At 39.4% G+C, this 22,739-nt stretch overlaps 1 protein-coding gene across 7 annotated transcripts in view; it reads left to right on the plus strand.

Moving 5' to 3' along the window:
* Positions 1–22,739, plus strand: part of ARFIP1 (ADP ribosylation factor interacting protein 1) — a 138,410-nt gene that overhangs the window by 8,778 nt on the left and 106,893 nt on the right. For 3 of the 7 annotated variants that reach the window (XM_065904328.1, XM_065904335.1, XM_065904329.1), the window contains exon 2: positions 11,100–11,179. The exons of 3 other annotated variants lie outside the window; for them this stretch is intronic. In XM_065904328.1, the coding sequence (XP_065760400.1) occupies positions 11,102–11,179 (78 nt within the window). In that variant the 5' untranslated portion in view covers positions 11,100–11,101. Of the gene's footprint in view, positions 1–11,099; positions 11,180–16,990; positions 17,304–22,739 lie in introns of all 7 variants that reach the window. One more of the 7 variants, XM_065904332.1, reaches the window with a different exon arrangement.

Here is a 22,739-nt window from a genome sequence, read left to right on the forward strand (position 1 = left end):
TATCCATGAACAAAAAAGATAGGGAAAAAAAAAAGAAAAGATAGACATATTTCAATAGATTCTATCTAGAGCAAAAGAAATAGAGCCACTTTCTTTTAATCAGTAGCCAGTCTCTGAAATCAGTGATATACTCTGTCTAGAGAAGTTAAAGTGAGTTCAGACAAAACAAGCCCAGGTTTTGATACTGATTGCCCTCAATTTTCTGTTATCTGCCTCACTAGCATTGTCCTTGAGTTCCAGCAGAACTCCTTCATAATTATTTATAGTACTTCTCCAACTTTTTCACTAACGTACCCTGGAAAGAATAACTTCAGATATTTCATCATACAAATTCAAGAAGTTTCTTAGACGGCTTAAGTGAATTTTGTTTTAGATTCCGTAATAGCATACTTATTTTCTTTCTTTTTTTTTTTTTTTTTGCTTTTTAATTAGACAAGATTTATTTGTTCAGACATGTCTCTGGAAATAAGCTCAAAGTTGACTACTATTAACTTTTGAAAAATAAAATCAAAAAGCAAAAATTTTAGCTGAGTTCTAATATATCTATTCCAGCTTAGCCCAAAAGTATTTCTTTATTTTTTTTTCTTTTTTTTGTTTTGTTTTGTTTTTTATTTTTCTTTTTAATTTATTTTTTTCCAGTGGGTTTTGTCATACATTGATATGAATCAGCCATAGAGTTACACGTATTCCCCATCCCAATCCCCCCTCCCACCTCCCTCTCCACCCGATTCCTCTGGGTCTTCCCAGCCCACCAGGCCCGAGCACTTGACTCATGCATCCCACCTAGGCTGGTGATCTGTTTCACCATAGATAATATACATGCTGTTCTTTCGAAACATCCCACCCTCACCTTCTCCCACAGAGTCCAAAAGTCTGTTCTGTACTTCTGTGTCTCTTTTTCTGTTTTGCATATAGGGTTATCGTTACCATCTTTCTAAATTCCATATATATGTGTTAGTATGCTGTAATGTTCTTTATCTTTCTGGCTTACTTCACTCTGTATAATGGGCTCCAGTTTCATCCATCTCATTAGAACTGATTCAAATGAATTCTTTTTAACGGCGGAGTAATATTCCATGGTGTATATGTACCACAGCTTCCTTATCCATTCGTCTGCTGATGGGCATCTAGGTTGCTTCCATGTCCTGGCTATTATAAACAGTGCTGCGATGAACATTGGGGTGCACGTGTCTCTTTCAGATCTGGATTCCTCAGTGTGTATGCCTAGAAGTGGTATTGCTGGGTCATATGGCAGTTCTATTTCCAGTTTTTTAAGAAATCTCCACACTGTTTTCCATAGTGGCTGTACTAGTTTGCATTCCCACCAACATACTTATTTTCATTCCAAAAATGTACGTTCTAATCCCACTGTGCTGTGCTGTGTTTATCCTGTGTATGTCTGCTATGCTTATCTTTGCTTTCCTGTACCTTGAGTATACCTTTTCAGATTCCCTGTGATGTGTGAGTCCCTTAATTTGAAATGTTCATGTTATAATTTCTGTTCAGCTTTCTTTCTTTAGTATTATACTTCTAAATCTTTAACTCCTCAGCATCATGGCAGTTGTAAATGCAGTTTTTTTCTTTTCCGGTATCCATGGAGTCTTGTGTTTCTTTTTATCTTCCAGGATCCTGGCAAATCTCTGACTTTTGCCCTCTCTTTCCTGGGTCCTGAGAAAGATCCTGAAGGCATTTAACAGTTGTAGGATATTGAATTCTTCCTCATTAAACTCTCCTGCATTGGGACAGGTCCTTTACCCCTGAGTCATCAGGAAAGCCCAAATATAGAATAGAACTGGTCTATTCAGTTTTTAGAAAACAAAATGTGATTGTGATAATAAATTAAAAAGCAACTCCAAACAGTGGGATGAAGTATAAACTTTATGTAACATTAATTATGCCTTTTTACAGATGCTAATTAGTAATTCACTCTATAGGTCATTGGTTCTTACACTCATTAGTTAATGAATACTTCTGGCTGATTTATAGAAGTAGAGCCCCAGAGATGACAAGATATTTCTGGCCTCCAGTATAAAGCAGGCTGTGAAGCTTCAACGTTGATGGTAGTTTTGAAATAATGATTTATCATTTTATTTTGAAGATCACTGTTAAAGATAACTTTAAATTCGTGTAAAGATCAGAAAATATATATCTTAAACAGCACATATTACAAGTAACTTTTTTCCCCCATAATCGTTAAGTTTTATTTTTTTTCCAGCTTTTTTGAGATATGATTGACATAAAGCACTCTATGAGCTTAAGGTGTACAGCATAATGATTTGATTTACATGCATCATGAAGTGATTGTCACAGTAAGTTTAGTGAATGTCATTATTTTTAAATCTTGTCATTCCCTGTGTTGCCAGTTATTAAACTTATGAACAAATGAACTTCTAAAAATATGTGAAGGTTGGAACTTTTAAATAATATGAATGAAACACAGATTTAGTGCCTGTCTCTCTAATTCATAGAAATTTGATTCCCCCTTTTCCTATCTGCCAAGGGTTTTTTTTTATACTTAGCAGTTTATTATATATTAATAATAAAGGATATGGTAAAGGACACAGATAGATAGCCAGATGAAGTGACACTTTGGACACGATCTGGAATGATTCTGAGAATAGGAGCTTCTGTCCCTGTGAGTTAGGGTGTTCCCTGATTCATCTCACACGCTAGTAAAGTAATGCTCAAAATTCTCCAAGCCAGGCTTCAGTAATACATGAACCGAGAACTTCCGGATGTTCAAGCTGCTTTTAGAAAAGGCAGAGGAACCAGAGATCAGATTGCTTACATCCGCTGAATCATCAAAAAAGCAAGAGAGTTCCAGAAAAACATCTATTTCTGCTTTATTGACTATGCCAAAGCCTTTGACTGTGTGGATCGCAACAAACTGTGGAAAATTCTGAAAGAGATGGGAATACCAGACCACCTGACCTGCCTCTTGAGAAACCTGTATGCAGGTCAGGAAGCAACAGTTAGAACTGGACATGGAACAACAGACTGGTTCCAAATAGGGAAAGGAATATGTCAAAGCTGTATATTGTCACCCTGCTTATTTAACTTATATGCAGAGTACATCATGAGAAACGCTGGGCTGGAAGAAGCACAAGCTGGAATCAAGATTGCTGGGAGAAATATCAATAACCTCAGATATGCAGATGATACCACCCTTATGGCAGAAAGTGAAAAGGAACTAAAAAGCCTCTTGATGAAAGTGAAAGAGGAGAGTGAAAAAGTGGGCTTAAAGCTCAACATTCAGAAAACTGAGATCATGGCATCTGGTCCCATCACTTAATGGCAAATAGATGGGGAAACAGTGGAAACAGTGTCAGACTTTATTTTTTGGGCTCCAAAATCTCTGCAGATGGTGATTGCAGCCATGAAATTAAAAGACACTTACTCCTTGAAAGGAAAGTTATGACCAACCCAGATAGCATATTAAAAAGCAGAGACATTACTTTGCCAGCAAAGGTCCATCTGGTCAAGGCTATGGTTTTTCCAGTGGTCATGTATGGATGTGAGAGTTGGACTGTGAAGAAAGCTGAGCGCCGAAGAATTGATGCTTTTGAACTGTGGTGTTGGAGAAGACCCTTGAGAGTCCCTTGGACTGCAAGGAGATCCAACCAGTCCATCCCAAAGGAGATCAGTCCTGGGTGTTCATTGGAAGGACTAATGTTGAAGCTGAAACTCCAATACTTTGGCCACCTCATGCGAAGAGGTGACTCATTGGAAAAGACCCTGATGCTGGGAAAGATTGAGGGCGGGAGGAGAAGGGGACGACAGAAGATGAGATGGTTGGATGGCGTCACCGACTCGATGGACATGAGTTTGAGTTAACTACGGGAGTTCCTGATGGACAGGGAGGCCTGAGCGTGCTGTGATTCGTGGGGTCACAAAGTCGGACACGACTGAGCAACTGGACAGAACTGAACTGAACTGATGATTCCAGGACGTGGCTGTGCTCCCCGCAGAGTGTCTCCAGCCCGCGTAGCTGAGGGCTTCTGTGGAGACTTCCTCACCTGGCCGTGCTCAGTTGCTAACTCAGTCTCCATCTCCTCCCGCCTCTGAAAGTTCCCCACTTCTAACCGTGGCGTGGTCATTCCAGTAACTATCCCCCATTTCAGATCCTTCATTTGGTCTTTTGAGCTGCATAATAGTGATATGTTTTCCTATTTGGTGCTCCTGGTTCATACACAGGAGCAGATAACTCCTGAAAGTAGCAGACAGCAGAAATGGACTCCCCTAGCTTGCAGCTGTGTTCCATTCCATGCGTCACTTTTCTGTGGGTTCCTTCCTTCGCTCTTCCCTCTGTGGAAGAGGTTTCTTCCCTCTATCTGAGGGTAATTCCTCTAACTTTGCTCAGACTTCTTTACTGTTCTCAAAAAACTTATTTTGATCTGATTTTAGACTTGCAAAAATAGTAGTTTCCTTGTACTTCTTACCTTCTTCCCCTAATGCTCACATAACCATAACATAGTTGTCAAGAATAGGAAACTAACATTGACATAATATTGTTAACTAAACTACAGACATTATTAGAATTTCACTGAATTTTCAACTGACTGTCCTTTTTCTGTTTCAGGATCCTGTCTAGGAACCCGCATTGAAATTAGTCATTTCTCCAAAGTCTCTTTCAATATGTATATTTCTCAGACTTTGCTAGTCTTTCATGACCATGTCACTTTTGAAAAGTACTGGCCAAGTATTTTCCAGAATGTTCCTCAGTTTGGGTTGGTCCAGTGTGTTCTAATCATCAGGGGGACAAATACTGCAAAAATGATGTTGTCCTTCTCAGCACAGCATCTCAGGGATTATGCTCTTGGTATGCCTTACTACTGGTGATTACTTAATCACTTTGAGAGAGATCTGAGTTTCTTCACTGTGAACTAAGAGTTCTGCATTTACTGTCGTTCTTTTTTCAGTTGAGTAGTTATAGGAGATACTTGCAGATTATGTAAATTCTGTTTCTCCTCAAACTCTTGCCCTTTTAGCATCCATCTGCAACACTTAATACTGTGATGTTTGCCTCGTGGGGATTTCTGGTTTTCCCTTTTCTGTGCTTATTAATGGAAATTCTCGTGTGAGGACTTGTCGCTTTACCCCGTTTATATTTGATTACTTGTTTATATCAGTGTGGACTCCTTAATGTTTGTTTTATTGTATGAGTTCAAATCTAGTACTATCATCATTTGCTTTGTTGCTCAAGATGTCCCAGCAGTGGCCATTAGGAACTCCTTCAGGTTGGTCCTCTCTTCTTTTGGCAAGTCCGCTTCTTTTACTGAATTTTTTCTTATTTCTGACACCAGCAAATGTCCCAGGCTCCCCTTGTCTTTTCCTTACCCGTCTTAGAGTCGTCCGCTTCGCCTTCAGAACGGTGGTTCCTTTTATTGGATAGCAGTGTTCGGGGAGGACGGTCTGAGCACCAGAGTCCTCGCTGTTCCTGGGCATCCCTGCTGCCTAGGTCCTGTCGGGACAAAGGTAGGAGACCAGTGCATGCGTGCCTGTGTGTGTAGCATATACACACATGTGTACGTCTTAAAAACCTACTGACAACGATGTCCAGTCCAGTACAGCAGTGCTTATTTAGCGTTTCTCCTTTCTTTGTAACTTTTTCTCCATCAGTGAGAAACGTAAGCTTTCAGCACCTACCTTCTGTTCACATGTTCTGCCCTGTTACACACAGAAAGCACTTTAAGAATTGCTAACCTGTACCCCTGTGAGACATGCTGCGTTAGCAGGGTGTGTATGCCACTCTTTGCCTTCAGCCTCGTGGTGTCCGGGCAGGAGGTTCTCTCCTCCTCCTCTTCTCTCCTCTCTCTCCGCCCGCATTCTTCCCCTCCCCATCTTCGCTTTCTCCTCCTCCTTCCCCCTTTGCCCAGCCTCATTTCGCCTTCTGTTTCCTGGGCTATTCTTTTTTAATGCAGTTGGTTGCATTTGTTATGATTTTATGCCATTTGAATTCCTCTCAAAATTACGATGGTTCTAAGAGTCAGAGTTATTTAAAACTAAATATTCAAAGAAGTGTCACTCATTCCTTATTCCTGCTGCCCTGTTGCCATTTCCTCGTTTTCCCTGCTCCTTTCCCACCCTGTAGGTAACCTGCCTCCGTGGTTTCTGGTTTATTGCATTTTTGTCCCAGTGAACAGAAGCATGTATTTCCATGTATCCTTTCTGTTCTTACACTGAGATAGCATGTCTGTAGGTACTTTTGAACTTTGCTTCTTTGACTTATCGCTGTGTCTTGGAAATTACTGCATACCATAGGGATCTTCACTTTTCTCAGCAGTTGTGCAGTACTCCATTGTCTGGGTGTGTCATAGGTCAGTCAGTCACTTTCCTATGTGTAGACATTTAGGTACCCTTTCCCCAACACTTTACATTTATGAAGAATGCGGCAATGTGTATGTAGTTTTATATTGCTGATGATGTAGTCCCAGGATGTATTCCTAGAAATGGATTGCTGGATTCAAAACTAAGTGCTTGTGTGATTTTGTTAGGCGTTACCAAAGTTCCCTCCAGAATGAATGTACAAATTTGTATTCCCATCAGCAGTGTTCCATCCTTAGTAACAGAATGTTTTGTTATTTAAAAAATTTTGCTTATCTAATAGATGAGAAATGGTATCTCAGTGTTGTTTTAACCTGAATTTCTCTAACATGAGTGAATTTGATCATTTTTTATATTTTAGAGGCTATTTTAGTCTTTCTTTGTGAATTGTCTGTTCATGTCTTTTTCCTGCTTTCTGGTTTTTTGTTTTCTTCCCTTTGTTTCTAAGAGTTCTTTATGTTAGGACTATTGACCTACTGTAGCATATGTTATAAGTATTTCCCTAGTTTTTCAGTTGTCTTTTGTCTTTTTAACCCTTATGTTACTTCGTTTTAAAATTCTTAGTCAAATTTTTCAATTTTTAAAATTGTGTCTAGATTCTTAGAATTAGAAAATTTAGAGTACAACTCATGTATGTTTCCTTTTAGCAATTTGAGTTTTCATTTTTTTTATATCTAGATTCCTAATTCATTTGGAGTTTATTCTTGTGTATGGTGTGAGATATGGATCTAATTTTGTATTTTTACAAATGGCTACCTAATTTTCCTGGTATTATTTATTGGGAAGTCCATTTGTAATTAAGTGATTTAAGATGTCACCTTTGTTGTATATTAAATTTTTGTGTGTCTATATGGTCTAATTTGGCTTTTCATTCTGGTCTCTTTGTTTATTCTTGTGCTGCTGCCATACTACTTTAATTATAGATGCTTTATGGTATGTTTTAATGTCTGACAAATTTAGTCCTCTTGTGATTTTCCTTTTTCATTGTTTTCCTGGCTATTATTGCATGTTTGATTTTTCCATATCAACTGCAGTGTAACTTGTCTAACTGTATAATTTAGCTTGTTATATATTTTTCTTGTATTGCATTGAATTTGTAAATTAAGTAAGGAAGAAATGACTTCTTTTAATATCATCATGGGCTTCCCTGGTAGCTCAGTGGTAAAGAATCTGCCTGAAGATGTGGGTTCAATCCCTGGGTCAGGAAGATTCCCTGGAGAAGGACATAGCAACCCACTCCAGTATTCCCGCTAGGAAAATCCCATGGACAGAGGAGCCTGGAGGGCTGCAGTCCATGGGGTCGCAAAGAGTCAGACACGACTGAAGTGACTGAGCATGTGTTCACATACAGCATCCTCATAGCTAAGAATACGGTACATCCTTTTGTTTGCGCAGTCTTTAGGGTCTTATCTGTTACATGTAAACATTTTTTCATATAAATTTTATACATTGTTTAATTTATTCCTAAATTATTTAATCTTCTTTGTTATTGTAAATAGGATTTTTCTCTGCCATTATGTCCTCTGATTATTACTTTTCAATATTATTTCAAAAATTATCTGTTTTATATATAGTGGTGTATATATGTTAATCTCAAACTCCTTTTGTATGTTAATTTTATATCCTGCTTTTTCACTAAATTCTTCTATTTTTTACTTAGTTTTAGCATTGATTTTTTGGATTTTTTTCAGGTGTACTATTATATGATCTGCAAAAAGAAATGTTTATTTCTTTACCTATTCTTATAATTGATTTTTCTTATCTCCTTGGATTGGCTAATACCTCTAGTTTGGTATTGAATAGTAGCAGAGATGGTGGGTTTTTGCCTTGTTCCTGTTCTTAATGGAAATGCCTCTGTTATTTATTAAATAAGATAATGGTTGTAGGATTAAAGCCTACAACCATGTTGAAGATGTCTCCCTTAATTATTGTCTTCCTTGATTATTGAATTGTGAATGGGTGTTGAATTCTGTCAGTAGATTTCTCATCTGTATAGAAAACCATGTTTTTCAGCTTAGATTAATGAATATATTATATATTAGAAGATTTTCTTAATTGAACAATCTTACATTCCTGGGATAAATCCCACTTGTTCATGTTGTATTATTTTCTTAATGTGGTACTGGATTCACTTGGCAAGCAGTAAAATTGTTTAGAGAAGGAAATGGCAACCCACTCTGGTATTCTTACCTGGGAAACCCCATGGACATAGGAGACTGGAGGACTGCAGTCCACAGGGTCATAAAGAGTCAGATATGACTGAGTGAGTGAGCATGCACAAAACAAAAATTGTTCCCTCCGTTGTGTTTCATGAGTTTTTTTGTTTCTCTGTTTCTCTGTATTGTAGTACCCGATGTGGTGTTTTGTGCTTATTTATCTGTCTCCTTGATTAGATTCAGAGTGCGGTCACCCTTGGTATCTGTGGGGCGCTGGTTCTTTTACACTCTCAGAGAAGAAGGCCCTTGTATAAAATGGTACAGTATTTGCATCTAACTTATGGACATACTCCCATATACTTTAAATCATCTCTAAATTACCTATAATATGTTGTTATTGTTCAGCCGCTAAGTCGTGTCTGACTCTTTGTGACCCCATGAACTGCAGCATGCCAGGCTTCTAATATGTATTTAATATGTACATATGTATATGATATGTACACATTTGTAGTATATAATGTAATGCAAATGTAAATGCTATGTAAATAATTGCTGGTGTATGGCAAATTCAAGTTTTGCTTTTTGGAACTTTGCGAAGGCTTTTTTTCCTTTTTTTAAAAATATTTTCAATTTTTGTTTGAACCTGCAGATATGGAGGACTGACTACTCTTTTAGCTTGAATTAGATTTTACTTTTCTATCTCCTTATTGTTGTTGTTCAGTAACTAAGTTGTGTCTGACTGTTTGAGACCCCATGAACTGCAGCACATCAGGCTTCCCTGTCCTTCACTATCTCCTGAAGTTTGTTCAAACTCATGTCCATTGAGTCAGTGATGTCATCCATCCATTTTGTTGTCTGTTGCCCCCTTCTTCTCTTGCCCTTGATCTTTCCCAGCATCAGGGTCTTTTCCAGTGAGTCAGCTCTTCACGTCCGGTGGCCAAAGTCTTGGAGCTTCAGCATCAGTCCTTCCAATGAATATTCAAGGTTGATTTCCTTTAGGATTGACTGGTTTGATCTCCTTGCTGTCCATGGGACTCTCAAGAGTCTTCTACAGCACTACAGTTCAAAAGCATTTATTCTTCGGTGCTCAGCCTTCTTTATGGTCCAGCTCTTGTATCCATATATGACTACTGGAAAAACCATAGCCTTGACTGTGCAGACCTCTGTCAGCAAAGTGGTGTCTCTGCTTTTTAATATGCTATCTAACTTTGTCATGGCTTTTCTTCCAAGGAGCAAGCATCTTTTAATTTCATGACTGCAGTTACCATGTGCAGTGATTTTGGAGCCCCCAAAATTCCATTGTTTCCCCATCTGTTTGCCATGAAGTGATGGGACCAGATGCCATATCTTTAGTTGGGTTTTAAGCTAGCTTTTTCGCTCTCTTCTTTCACCTTCATCACGAGGTTTTTTAGTTCCTCTTTACTTTCTGCCATGAGTGGGGTCCTCTGGCATATCTGAGGTTGTTGGTATTTCTCCCAGCAATCTTGATTCCAGCTTGTGCTTCATCCAGCCCAGTATTTCACAGGATGTACTCTGCATGTATGTTAAGTAAGTAGGGCGACCATATATAGCCTTGTTGTACTTTTTTCCCAATTTTGAACTAGTCCATTGTTCCATGTCCAGTTCTAACTGTTACTTCTTGACCTGCAGACAGGTTTCTCAGGAGACAGGTGAGGTGGTCTGGTATTCCCATCTCTTTAAGAATTTTCCACTTTGTTGTAATCCTCACAATCAAAGGCTTTAGTGTAGTCACTGAAGCAGAAGTAGATGTTTTTTCTGAAATTCTCCTGCTTTCTCTCCCTAACGGATGTTGGCAGTTGATCTCTGGTTCCTCTGCCTTTTCTAAATCCACATTTACATCTGGAAGGTCTCTGTTCCCATACTGCTGAAGCCTAGCTTGAAGGGTTTTGAGCATAATCTTGCTAGCATATGAAATGAGTGTGAGCGTATGGTAGTTTGAACATCCCTTGGCATTGCCTGTCTTTGAGATTGGAATTAAAAGTGATTTTTTTCCTAGTCCTGTGGCCACTGCTGAATTTTAATTCTTTATTTATAGTTGGCCTTCTCTAATGTTGAAGAATAAGTTAGAAGCAGAAATAGCCTCTTAAAGTTGTATTGAATGAAGTCTGATTTTAGTGTTTGATTTTGACAGTGAGCAGTTGTGTTACAGTATTAAAGAGCACTGGCCAGGGAACTGGAACATGTCTGAGTTCTAATCTGAAACTTTGATTTTATGTAGGCCATAAGTAAATAATATTCTGGCTTCATCTTTGGATATCTTGACATCTTTGGATGTCAGATTTTTCATCTGTCAAATCAGGTGGACACACTGGTCTTTTGACTTGTTTCATTTCTAAAAGGATTAATTGAAATTATTTTTTAGTCATTGAAGTATGTATTTTTACATTTTGCATAAAAACTTTTCCTAAATTTTTGTTTGTTTTTAGAATCACCTGTTACAATCAATAGATACTCATATGATTGTAGATAGTTTTGCAAAGCAAATTCTGACTGCAAATAAATAATTTATATTGTGGAATGTTTGTAAGAATATCGGTGAAGTGATACAGCCCTCTTAACTAAATTATTTAATGTGTGCTTAACACATTTTACTTTTAGGTATGTCTGACTGCAGCAATGGTACTTCAACTCTTGATACATCTAAACAAGCCACAGAAGTCGTCAAGTCTAGTTCTGAGGTGATTGGGTGATATTTATATTGTTTTTTAAAGTCAACCTGTATCAATCAAGTTTAGACTGTCCAAACTGAGTTAGTTTGTCTAACCATGTGCCATTCTAAATAAACTCTTCTACACACATAGACACAGGAAAGTCGTGGGAAGAAAGAGAGCCATTTCTTCATAATTGTAAGTCAGTTATCATTTGCCTTTGGGCATATGAAATTCTACAATAGACCTGTCCCATAAAGATGAAATAAAAATCTAGTCAAACTATAGTTTTAAATTTAAACATACAGCGAAGTTTCTATTGAATTAATAGTAGTAATTGGTTCACATTTGCGCTCATCTGATCCTGTATTGTCTCTGGTTAATTATACATCAGAATCTAAGTGTAACGTTTAAAAAAATACTGAGTTCTGGACTTTACCTCAGACTCACTAAATCTGAGTCTGTAGTGCTAGATACTGGGCTATGTGTATGTTTTTGTTGTTGTTGTTTTTTAATTCTACAGGTGATTCTGTATCACCTCAAAACCACTGTTCTAGCTCATTAGAATACAGAGGTATTAAGAAATTAATCATATGGAATTCAAGTAATCAGATATTTCTTTGAACATCTAATCCTAGTAAGAGCTCTCAAATTTATAGTGGTTAAAAGATTTACAGAGTAGAACTTTCGTATTTTTCCACCTTGCCCCTTAGACTGATTTGATATAATCCAATTAGGTAAGAAGAGCAGTCGTTGTTTCCCTCATTTATTTCTTGAACATATTCTAACTTTCAGAGAGGTAGTAGCTGACTTCGGGTAATGGGCAAGTCTGGAGCATAACATGGGTTCTTCCGACTCCAGCTGCAGTGTTAAAAAATCAGTTTGCTGTCTGTGTAGGTGGCAGTGCTAGGCATAATGTTTCATCATCATCCCAAGACATTGAGTCTGTGTGGCCAGCTTTAATGTAGGATTTAGAGGTAGATAATTTACTTTTAGCTCAAAAGTCAAAGATGAGCTCTGGATGGCAGAACATGTATTATCTGTGAGGGATTTGGAATTCTTTGTGATTTAAAATAGTTTGGGTGTTTACCATTTGTCAGAGCAGTGTTGTAGTTATATTTAGTTCTGAGAACCTAGGGAATTATGTATACCATATGTGTCTTAACTCGTGTTGTTTATTTTTTACGATCAGATCTCTGAATCTGTACTGTTGAGAGATGATCAGAAGTTTGACACCCGTGAACTCCAGGAAGGATTGGCAGCCCAGCCAATGATGGGGCTTATAATTGTAAATGAAACTGTTCTTTTTGTGGTTTACCACTGTGAGTTTCAACTACATGAATGTCACCCAGATAGATACTAAACTAGAAATTTCCTGCTCAGTAGAGAGTTAAAGCTGGATGACAGTGATCTGAAGGAATCCACTGCCAAGTAATTGTTAAGATTTGTGTGTAAATTTATATTAGGCATTCTCTGTATTTTTAGCCATACCCAGGGAATATTGTACTTAAAGAAGAAAAACAGAAAAACCAGGTGTGTGAGTATAATCTGAATTTATACCCAAATTTTAAAGGTTGGTATGAGTTTATTACAATTAACTAAAGTCAGATTTAGGAATATTTTGTGACTATGAAATTGCTCATTTATTAGAATTCTACTAACTTAAATATTCTTTTTTCAATATCCTTGATGAAAACATTTTAGGGCTCAAATTTGCTTATAAGAATTCTTCTTTTCATGTATTATAACTCTATATGTATTTTGACCATTAACTCTTAAATGTTCTATATATCAAACTTTTCAGTAATTCAGGATAAGCATAGCAGAGCTTGGCGCACAAACTGAGGGTCAATTTGATGAATGAATTAATCCTCACTCTATTAGTAAATGATATATGGATACTAGTTTCTTAGAATATGATGACCTGAATTATAGTTTTCATTTATTTAAAAGCAAAACAAACAGCAAAAGCTCTCAACATCTTGAACTGAGCCAAAAACATCAACCCTGAATAAGAAGAGACTTAAGGTTCATTTAGGTTCTGTATGACATTACTGTGTGGATCACAACAGACGTGGAAACAAACTGTGGCAACCGAGACCTGGAGGTCTTAACATCGATAATGAGGAAAGAGCTGTGATTTGAACATAAAGAAAAATGAGTCAATTTAAGAAACTTAGTAGGGAAGAATTATATAAAGACAGAAGCAAGGAGGTTGGGAAAACAGGTGTGTTTTTGCCAACAACAAAAAAAGGGAAAGCAGAGTATTGTATTAGGTATTTATTAGTGTATTTTAGAATTTTTGCATGACTTCTTTTCTGTCTGCCCTTTGATATAGTAACGGTAATGCATATACTTAATTCTAATACCCAAAAAAATATGTACAAATATTTTCATTCCTTCTTTACATAAGTAACTCAGAGGTCTAAAAGTGAATTTGTTCAGATCCTACACACAAGCTGCATGTTATTAGGGGAAATTTTAAAATAAGTAAAATGAAGTGTAGAATAGTAATGCCTTTGGAGTGGTTCACATGAAGAATTATAGCAGCTCAGGAAGTGTCAGCCAGGAATACCTGTGAAGGTGGTCTTTAAACTATTTTAACAGTGTGTGGTAGCATCTGAGCATGTGACTGGTGATGGTCACTACCTGGGCAGAGTCATCGAGAAAGAAAACTGAGGCGTGTGTGCAGGGAGGCATGAGTAAGTTTGATTTAATAGGATATCTGAAGAAGCATAATTGGTGTTAAGATAGTGTAGGTCAGGTGGAGTTGGGTTTTATGTTGTAAATATATTGGGGAGGAAGACAGACATGTTAAAAGTATATATAACATGTACATAAATTATAGACAACAAAGGTCCATCTAGTCAAAGCTGTTTTTTCCAGTGGTCATGTATGAATGTGAGAGTTGGACCATAAGGAAAGCTAAGCACCGAAGAATTGGTGCTTTTGAACTGTGGTGTTGGAGAAGACTCTTGACAGCAAGGAGATCAAACCAGTCCATCCTAAAGGAACTCAGTCCTGAATACTCATTGGAAGGACTGATGCTGAAGCTGAAACTTTGGCCACCTGATGTGAAGAACTGACTCATTAGAAAAGACCCTGATGCTGGGAAAGACTGAAGGCAGAAGGTGAAGGGGACGACAGAGGATGAGATGGTTGGATGGCATCACTGACTCAATGGGCATGAGATTGAGCAAGCTCCGGGAGTTGATGATGGACAGGGAAGCGTGGAGTGCTGCAGTCCACAGGGTCGCAAAGAGTCGGACACGACTGAGCAACTGGACTGAACTGAAATTTTATTGTAAACTAATCTTTACTGCTATAAAGCAGGATAAGAGTCTAAAGAGTGATGAATGCTAATTTACATGAGTTGGTCAGGAAAGGCCCTGGGTCAGCAAATACCTCAGTGAGTTGAGGGAGGGGCATGTGAAAATCTGGGAGTAAGAACCTTCCAGAAAGAGGAAACAGCAAGAGCAAAAATAAGATTGGTATGTTGAGGAATAGTGGTGAGGACTCTGGCTGGATCTGAGGGTCAGTGAGAAAAGAGTGGAAGGAAATGCAGTAGCTAGCTGCTAAGATTTGCCTGGCCCAAAAATGAGAATGACTGACAGAAGATTAGAAGCTTGGGAGATCTGAAATGCAGGATTCAAGTAGCAAGTGGTTGGAAAATATAAGACAAATAAGTGTTGATACTAGTAGATTAAAACGTTTGTTAAGAACAATTTGCAACATGTGAAATAAAAGTGAAGTAGTAAATGAACTCCCATAGACTCATCATCCAGGTTCAATCATTATTTTAACTTGACCACATTTGCTTTATCCATTCTTATGTAGGATCATCTCCCTTTTAAAAACCATGAAATTGACAATGACAAGATGGAATAAAGAAAAAAAGAAAGAACTTGGCCAAGACAATAGCGTTTGTAACCTTATCTCAACTCTGTCTTGATAGGAGTCTGTTCTAGAGGAATGCAGCTAGGGTGCACCTGGTGACAAAGTTAGGAGTAGCTGCTGGAACTCCAGTGTGTGTTGGTCCTCAGCTAAAATCAGTGTGCTGGAGCTACCGCATCTTTATGTACTGTTTTTAGTTTTCTGAGCTATTTCACGTTTGATTGTTTAATAGCTGTGTGAGGTATAGGTGAAGTTGAGAATCTTGTTTTATAATAGAGGAAATTGAAACCTAGGGAAGTACAAATGACTTCTGAACAGTTATAAAAAGGGGCAGAGCCAGTCCTTAAATCTGTGTCTCCTGCTGTGTTAATTAGTTCTCTTGAGATATCATGGGTGGGCTTATTCACATAATGCTCTTGAACCATGTTAAATTAACTTTGCCATAAATACACTAACCATGTTTTAAAGGTCATATTTTTACTGTTTCAGATGGAAATTTCAAAGACTGAATTATGATTTTAATAGAGTTGCTTTCTCTTTTTGTAGGCAAAAAAAGAATCTAATTTCACGTGACACAGAAGGCGTTTGTGCTTTTTGGTTTTAGAACAGAATATGGTCTGTGTTGACATGCATAATTAGTTCACTAAACACTTCGACCTTCATTGTCTGAATGCATAACTAGAACAATTAGAGTTGAATATTTGTGACTTCTTTTTCTTATTTTCCACACTGCTTACTTTATTCATTGCTGTTTTGTTTAGGTTTGACTGAGATTAAGAAGTTAATCTTTTAAATTAGAAGAAAATATAACTACTTGATAGCAGAACAAAATGCCTACTGATCATTAGAAATACTTCACAGTGTTTTTATAATGAATTTTCAAATAACATTTAAAAGTGGTAGATACAAGAAACAGTTAAAAAGCTTGAACCTTATTATTGTACTTTATTTTTACCTGCTCAGTGGCAAATTAGATTAAACAGCAATGTTAAATATATTAAAAAAAAAATAAAGAAGTAAGGTCTTATATTGTTCCAGAAGTCTTGACTAAGGCTAAGACAAGTTCTTTTATATCCTTTCTAGAAAGTTTCTATCTTGTTTCTAACAAACATTATGGAAATTAGGTTTTACTATTCTTAATGTAATACATTGATAACATCAAGAAACTTATTCCCAGTATGCTTTCTGTTATATAATTAAGATAGAAAGTCTCTGGGTCTTTGGGTAGTCTTTTAGTCTTTGGGTGAGTTTTTGTTATTGTTGCATCTTTGGTTTTCTGTGAAGTGTTTCCATCATCATAAATTGATGTTTAGTTGCTGAGTTGTGTCCAGCTCTTCTCAACCCTGTGAACTGTAGCTCCCGAAGCTCCTCTGTCCCTGGGGTTTCCTAGGCAAGAACACTACAGTGGGTTGCCGTTCCTTCTCCGGGAAGCTTCCCGACACAGGGATCACACCCACGTGTGCTGCTTGCCTGGCGGATCGCTGCCCACTGAGCAGCCTGGGAGGCCGTTTCTGCAGCTTTGCTTTCCTGTTTCCCGGCATGGTGGTTTGGTTACTCGCTTTCTTTGCCTTCTTCCTCGCCGGGCGTCTCCTCAGGTCTGCTTTGTTTCTGACTGGTTGGTGCCGGTTTTGGTTTCTTTGCTCAGAGTCGCGCTGTCACCCTTCGTTTTCTTTGGTTTCTTGGTCTTCATTTTTCTTTGGTCACACACGTTTTGGTTTCGTGTGTGTGTGTGTTCCTTTGTTTTTGCTTTCTATTTGTCTGACTGCACCGTTTGCGTTTCATTTTTTATTTCTTGTTGTTGGTGTGTTTTTGGAGGTTTTTTGTTGTTGTTTTTGGGGAGCTTTCGTGTGTGTGTGTGTGTGTGTGTGTGTGTGTGTGTGTGTGTGTGTGTGTGTGTGTGTGTGTGTGTTAGCTTGTTTGCTTTAATCCCCTTTATTGCCGTGACAGACGGCTTGTGGAATCTTGGTTCCCTGACCAGAAGTTGGGCCTGAGTTGCTGGAGTGGGCGTACTGAGTCCAGGACACTAGACGCCAGAGAACTGACCCCAGGGAGTGTTAATCGGTGAGACTCCCACGAAGACCTCCGCCTGAATCCAAGACCCAGCACCGCCCAGCGCTGGACGCCTCACCCAGACAAGCAAGACAAGAATAGAAACCCAGCCGTCAGCGGACGGGCTGCCCACAGGCACCCCAAAGCCCATCACCTCACACAGCTCTGCCTGTTGGGGAAGAAATGCACCTCCTCATCAACAGTCATAAGTGTAAGGCCTTTTACAGTGTTAACTCAAGGCATAGTTTTCAGGAACAGAAAACATAAATAGTGTGAGAAAAAAATTACAGGAGCTTTTTCTTTTAGTTTTGGTCTTCGGCAGCTACAGAAAAGACTGTGTAGACTGGGGGTTCAGTTTATAGGGAGAAGAGTTACTGCACCAACCCTGTGGGTGCAGATGGAGTGAGCAAGCAGGCGTTCAGTTGGCCAGGGTGGAGGACGTGAGGGGAGGATGGCGTCTGAGAGGTGACCGGCAGTGGGCAGGGGTCAGGCTGTCAGCAGTTTCTGTTGTTGTTTTTAGTCCATTGTGTTGATTTCTGGCTGTGCTGGGTCCTGCTTGCTGGGAGGGCTCTCTAGCTGTGCCGCATGAGCTCCTCACTGCGGTGGCTTCTCTTGGTGCGGAGCCCGGCTCCAGGGTGCACGGCGTCGGCAGCTGAGGCAGGCGGGCTCAGTGGTTATGGCTCTCAGGCTCTGGAGCTTGGCCTCAGGAGTCGTGCACAGGCTTGGTTGTTCCACAGCATGTGGGATCTTCCCAGATCAGGGGCAGAACCCAGGTCTCCTGATTGGCAGGCAGGTTCTTAACCAAATGCGCTACTAGGGAAGCCCCGTCTGCAGTTTTGTGAGCCATGTTATGACTATCGTAGTGTTGAGAAAGTTCGCTGGAGATGGATAGTGTTAAGGGCTTCACCAAAGGGCATGGCGGAGTTATTCTCCCCCAGTGTGGTTGGTCTTATGCTATGAAATGCATCACGTTTATGACATTAAAGTTGTGTTTTTAAAGTCACAGTATAGTTGATTCACAATGCTGTGTTTCCGGTGTGCAACAGAGTGATCCAGTTATATGCATACACACAGAGTCTTTTTCATTTTTTTTCCAAAATGATTTATTGGTGGTAGTGGTTTAGTCGCTAAGTCGTATCCGACTCTTGTGATCCCATGGACTGTAGCCTGCCAGGCTCCTCTGTCCCTGGGACTCTCCACACGAGAATACTGCAGTGGGTTTCCTTTTATTACATGATACTAAGTACAGTTTCCTATCTGATACAGTAGGACTTTGTCATTTATTTTATACATAGCAGTTTGTATCTGCTAATACAAACTCCTCATTTATCCTCTCCCGCCCCCTTTCCCCTTTGATAACCGTAAGTTTGTTTCCTACGTCTTGAATTTGCTTATTTTTTTGTAAGTACATTCGTGTTGTATTTTAGATTCCACATGTAAGTGATATCTTATAGTACTTGTTTTTCTCTGCCTGACTCACTCAGTATGACTCTCTCTAGGTCTGTCCATGTTGCTGCTAAGGCGTTATTTCATCCTTTTCTCTGGCTGCGAGTATCCCATTGTGTGTGTGTGTGTGTGTACACACATGCACCACGTCGTCTTTGCCCATTCATCTGTTGATGGACATTTAGGTTGCTTCCATGCCTTGGCTGTTGTAGGTAGTGCTGCTGTGAGCATTTGGGATGCATGTATCTTTTTGAATTAGTTTTCTCCAGATATGTGCCCAGGAGTGGGGTTGCTGGGTCATATGGCAGTTCTGTTTCTAGTTTTTGAAATGATCTGGTGCTAGTGATAAAGAATCCGCCTGCCAGTGCAGGAGACGTGAGAGATGCAGATTCGATCCCTGGGTCGGGAAGGTCCCCTGGAGGAGGGCATGGCAACCCACTCCAGTACTCTTGCCTGGAGAATCCCATAGACAGAGGAGCCTGGCGGGTTACAGTCCATAGAGTCGCAGAGTCAGACATGACGGAAGCAACTTAGCGTGCACACACTCGTACTGTTTTCCATGGTGACTGCACCAGCGTCAGTCCCACCAGCCGTGCAGGAGGGCTCTCTCTCCTTCATGCTGTCTCCAGCACCTGTTTGTACACTTGATGACCATTCTGACTGGTGTGAGGTGCTACCTTCTGCTTTTGATTTGCATTTCTCTAGTGATTAGCAATGCTTAGCATCTTTTCATGTGCCTGTTAGCCATCTGTATGTCTTCTTTGGAAAAGTGTCTACTTAAGTGTCTCCCCATTTTTTGATTGGGTTGTTTGTTTGTTTGGTTATTGAGTTGTATGAGCTGTTTGAAACCCTTATCAATCACATCATTTGCCAATATTTTCTCCCAGTTCACAGGTTGTCTTTTCCTTTTGTGTGTGGTTTCTTTTGCTGTGTGAAAGCTTATTTTAATTAGGTCCCATTTGTTTATTTTTGCTTTTGTTTCTTTTGCCTTTGGATACTGACCTAAAAACTTGTCTGTACAATTTATGGCAGAAAACATTTTGCCTATGTTTTCTTCTAGGAGTTCCATGGTGTCATGTTTTATATTTTAAGTCTTTAAGCCAGGGGTCCCAGCTTCCAGACTGCAGACCAGTACCTCCTGTCAGATCAGTGTCCTTAGATTAGATATAAAGTGCACAATAAATGTAGTGTGCTTGAATTATCCCCAAACCATCCCCCTCATGCCTGGTCCCTGGAAAAATTGTCTTCCGTGAAATTAGTCCCTGGTGCCAAAAAGGTTGGGGACCACTGCTTTAAGCCATTTTGAGTTTATTTTGTGTGTGGTGTGAGGGTGTGTTTCAACATCATTGATTTACCTGAGGTTGTCCAACTTTCCCAGTACCATTTGCTGAAGAGACTGTCTTTTCCCCATTGTGTATTTTTGCCTCCTTTGTTAAAGATTAATTGACTGTAAGTGTATGGGTTTGTTTCTGGGCTCTTTGTTCTGTTCCATTGATCCATAGATCTGTTTTGTTTTTTTCCCCCCAATACCACACTGTTTTGATTACTGTAACTTTGTAGTATTGTCTGAAGTCTGGAAAGGTTATGTCTCCAGCTTTGTTTTTTTCCTTAGAATTGCTCTGGCAATTCTGGTTCAATATAATTTTAGGATTATTTGTTCTACTTCTGTGAAAGATGTCATGGGTAATTTGATAAAGTGAGTATGTATTAGACCAATAAGTCCTGCTATTATAAGAAGCACTATGTAGCATCAGGCTATTTACAGGATTTTTTAGCCTAACCAATATGACATATTTCATGATATGGTTTTTTTATTGTGGGACATTATCCTCTGGCAACATTCCTGCCCTGTATTGTCAAGATGCCAGTAGCACACCATCCCCAGCTCTGACACACAGAAATGTCTCTAGAGGTGGGGATGGGTACTAAAATTGACCCAAGTTACTAACGGTGGAGTTATCAGGATCAGTAATAACATCCATATTTTCTGGCAGCTGATGCTATTTGCAGTAAGAGGCTTAGTCCATATCTTGAAGCTCGTGATTCCTAGACATCCTAATTTAATTCTGCAGCCTTCCACAACTAGGAGTAGGAAGTCCTAGATGCAACTGTCCGTGGGGCTCTGGTATTAGCAAAAGAGAGCACTAATGATATAATTGGAAGCTGATGCTTCAGTCTTGAGTTGTTGAAAGTGAAGGCTCAGATTAAGACAAATGCTACTCTAACAGTGTAGGATGATATGGAAATAGAGAAAACAGCAGTACAAGTGGTCAGCATCAAGCAAACAGTACGTTTGACTCACAAATGTCTGAAAGCATATATATTGACTGGCATGACCCGTTGATGTGTTTTCATCACTTTCGAGAGACTGTATAATGTTGAGGTTAAAAATAAGGCCTCTTGAAGCCAGTGTGCCAGATTTGAATCCCATTTCCTCACTTGGTAGCTGCATGTCATTGAGCAGATTTGTTAATCTGTTTTCTTACCCGTAAAAGTTTGAGAGTTTTGTGGGTTTTGAAGGAGACAATGCACATTGAGCAATTAGAATTAAATCAGTTAATATGTGAAAAAACAGAACAGTACCTGACACATAGTAAGTACTCATTGTTTACATTGTAGGGCTCCATTTGCAAGAAGATACATTATTTAAATTATTTAAATCCTTTAACTATCGTAGTCCTCAGTTTTCTTAACTGTTAAATTGGGAAAATCTTATCTGCCTCACGGACTTCCCTTGTAGCTCAGACAGTAAAGAATCCTCCTGCAATGCAGGAGACCTGGGTTCAGTCCCTGGGTCAGGAAGACCTCCTGGAGAAGGAGATGGCTACTGAATCCAGTATTCTTGCCCGGAGAATCCCATGAACAAGGCCTAGAGGACTACAGTCCATAGGGTCTCAAAGAGTCGGTCACGACTGAGTAAGCAACATTAACTACTTCACAGGGCAGTTGTAAATGTAAAAGGAACTATTTCAGGTAATGTGCTTATTAGCATGGCACCTGGCATAGATCGATAGAAGGCAGTTAATAAAGGTCAGCATTCAGTTGTTAATGGCAAATTAGGGAACCATGAAGCTATCAAACAGGTTTCATGGGTAGTTCATTCACTAACATTCTGAAAGGTTTCTAGAGCATTTCATAGTGATCATTGATATTCAGAAGCACTCGTAAGGATATCCTAAGACTTTTTTCCGTTTTGTCCACTTCTTGTAGTGCAGCTGTCAGTGTCTTATGTTGCAAGCAGATGGAACCAATTCCAGGTCACTTACACAGAAGACATTTACTAAGAGGATCTGAGGTAACTTACAAGAAGGTTGGAAAACCAGAACCCAGGTTCTGTGTCTGGGAGCACGCCCCAGGCCTGGTTCAGCACAGCCTCAGCGCGGGCACTGTGCTGCCCTGGCTTAGCCCCGGGCTTGGCAGCTGACACTGCCGGGACTCCGGGCGCTCGCTGGGGTAACTGGCGCTGCCCCCTGCGCGCCAGGTTGCTCTCATCAGTTACTGCTGCCCCACGTGAGTTCTTATCGTTCCTCTGCTGTCGCTCGTTTCTGATCTCAGGTCTGGGCAAGTGCCTTCATAGCTCCCAGGTCACAGGGCAGCTGCCCCAGAGCTTGGGGCACGAGTAATAATAATGCAGCTTATGTAGAACTTACTATATGCCAGATACTCCTCTAACTACTTTATATATATTTCATTTTAGCCCTACAACAAAATATTTTACTGATGAGGAAAGAGAATTTTAGGAACTTTGGGACTTTTATGAAGTTTACATAATATGTGGAGGAGCTAGGGATTGAACTCAAGTAATCTGGCTGTAGATATTTGCTTGATTATCAGGTATTTTGAGCTTTTATATGATAAGAAGCAAGTTCTGCCTTTCCCCAGCCTTATGTGGAGGCTTTCCCCAACATTAGAAGGGGACTGTGACTGGGCAGCCAGAAGAATGAGATATAGACTCAATACTTGGCTAAAGTCTAACTTGGCAAACCACTCATTGTCTCTGTTGCTGTTTTAAAAGCTCCAAGATGAGGGACACTGAATCTGAGGATCAGAGAGATTTTTTTTTTTTAAGTGCTCTGCCATTTTTTATTCACTTAGAGGAGAATACTTGTGAGATTTCAGACTCTGGATCAAATAGGGAATATGTGTCTATAAATAACACTTAGGATTCTGCAGCATTTTTGTAGTGAGAGGGTATTGGCCT

The sequence above is a fragment of the Muntiacus reevesi genome, chromosome 13, assembly GCF_963930625.1.
Source record: "Muntiacus reevesi chromosome 13, mMunRee1.1, whole genome shotgun sequence".
Taxonomy (NCBI): domain Eukaryota; kingdom Metazoa; phylum Chordata; class Mammalia; order Artiodactyla; family Cervidae; genus Muntiacus; species Muntiacus reevesi.